This window comes from Rhincodon typus, chromosome 42 (assembly GCF_021869965.1).
Source record: "Rhincodon typus isolate 14 chromosome 42, sRhiTyp1.1, whole genome shotgun sequence".
Lineage (NCBI taxonomy): Eukaryota > Metazoa > Chordata > Chondrichthyes > Orectolobiformes > Rhincodontidae > Rhincodon > Rhincodon typus.
In genome coordinates this window covers 6,296,102-6,297,127 of record NC_063373.1, presented here as the reverse complement: position 1 = coordinate 6,297,127, position 1,026 = coordinate 6,296,102, and the positions used below count along the sequence as shown (strand labels likewise).

The window sequence follows — 1,026 nt, the reverse complement described above, 5'->3', positions numbered from 1 at the left end:
ATGTGTGCACGCGCGCCTGTGCGAAGGGGGAAGTAGAGCTCGGGGCATAGCAGCAGGAGGCCATTCAGCCCCGCAGGGTCGGCTAACGTGATCATCCTCAACCCCCACTTTCCTGCTTTCCCCCGTAACCCTCAATCCCCTTCCCGATTTAAAAACATGTCTGCGTCGGGCTCTCGGGAAAAGGCTGGGGGACGTGGGGCCGAGGGAATACAGGGCTGAGGGGAGAGAGAACAGGAGATGGGGCTGGGTGGAAGCAGTGCAGACGCGGGGGGGCATACGGGGCCGAGGGGAGGGAGCACGAGGGGGCAAACGGGGCCGAGGGGAGGGAGCGCGGGGGGGCGAACGGGCCCGAGGGGAGGGAGCGCGGAGGGGCGAACGGGGCCGAGGGGAGGGAGCGCGGAGGGGCGAACGGGGCCCAGGAGTTGAACGAACTGATTAGCCTCCCCCTCTCTTTCTGTTGCAGCGAGGACCTGAGCAGAGCCTCTCTTGGAGCGCCGGCCCCTCCCATGGGGGGCCTGTGGGCAGCCGTTCCTGGCTCTGTGCCGCCCCCTGTAACTGAGCAGCGGGAGGAAGTTTCACGAAGGCCTGGATTGGCCTGGCGCAGCCTGAGCATGGAGCAGCCGAGCTGCGTGCCGGCATCCAGGCCAGACAGGCGCTTGTCGGAGCTGGGGGCAGTGCCCGGGTCTCGGGGGCCCTGGGCCTGTGCCAGCTGCGGCCTGGTGAACGAGGGCCGGGCCGTGCTGTGCGGGGCCTGCGAGAGGCCTCGGGCAAGTCCTGCCCCCGCGGCGGCCTCCTCCTCTGCCGCTGCCCCGAGGGAGGGCTGGGCCTGTCGGGCTTGCACCTTCCAGAATGAGGCCTGTGCCGTGCTGTGCAGTGCCTGTGATAGGCCTCGCCTGGCCGGTAGGCCCAACGTCGCCGTCACCACGACAACCAACTCCATCCTCCAGCAGACTCTTCCACCACCGCCCTCCCAGCAGCAGGTAGCCATCATGGAATGTCCTTCCCTCACTCCCTTCCCTCACTCCC

The 1,026-nt window shown here is 68.1% G+C and overlaps 1 protein-coding gene across 1 annotated transcript in view; it reads left to right on the top strand.

Annotated features, from left to right (window-relative positions):
• Window positions 1-1,026, top strand: part of LOC125487572 (E3 ubiquitin-protein ligase RNF31-like) — a gene marked incomplete at its 3' end in the record, with an annotated part of 8,827 nt that overhangs the window by 4,563 nt on the left and 3,238 nt on the right. Inside the window, exon 7 of the mRNA XM_048619375.1 lies at window positions 461-980. Within this exon, the coding sequence (XP_048475332.1) occupies window positions 461-980 (520 nt within the window). The remainder of the gene's footprint in view (window positions 1-460; window positions 981-1,026) is intronic.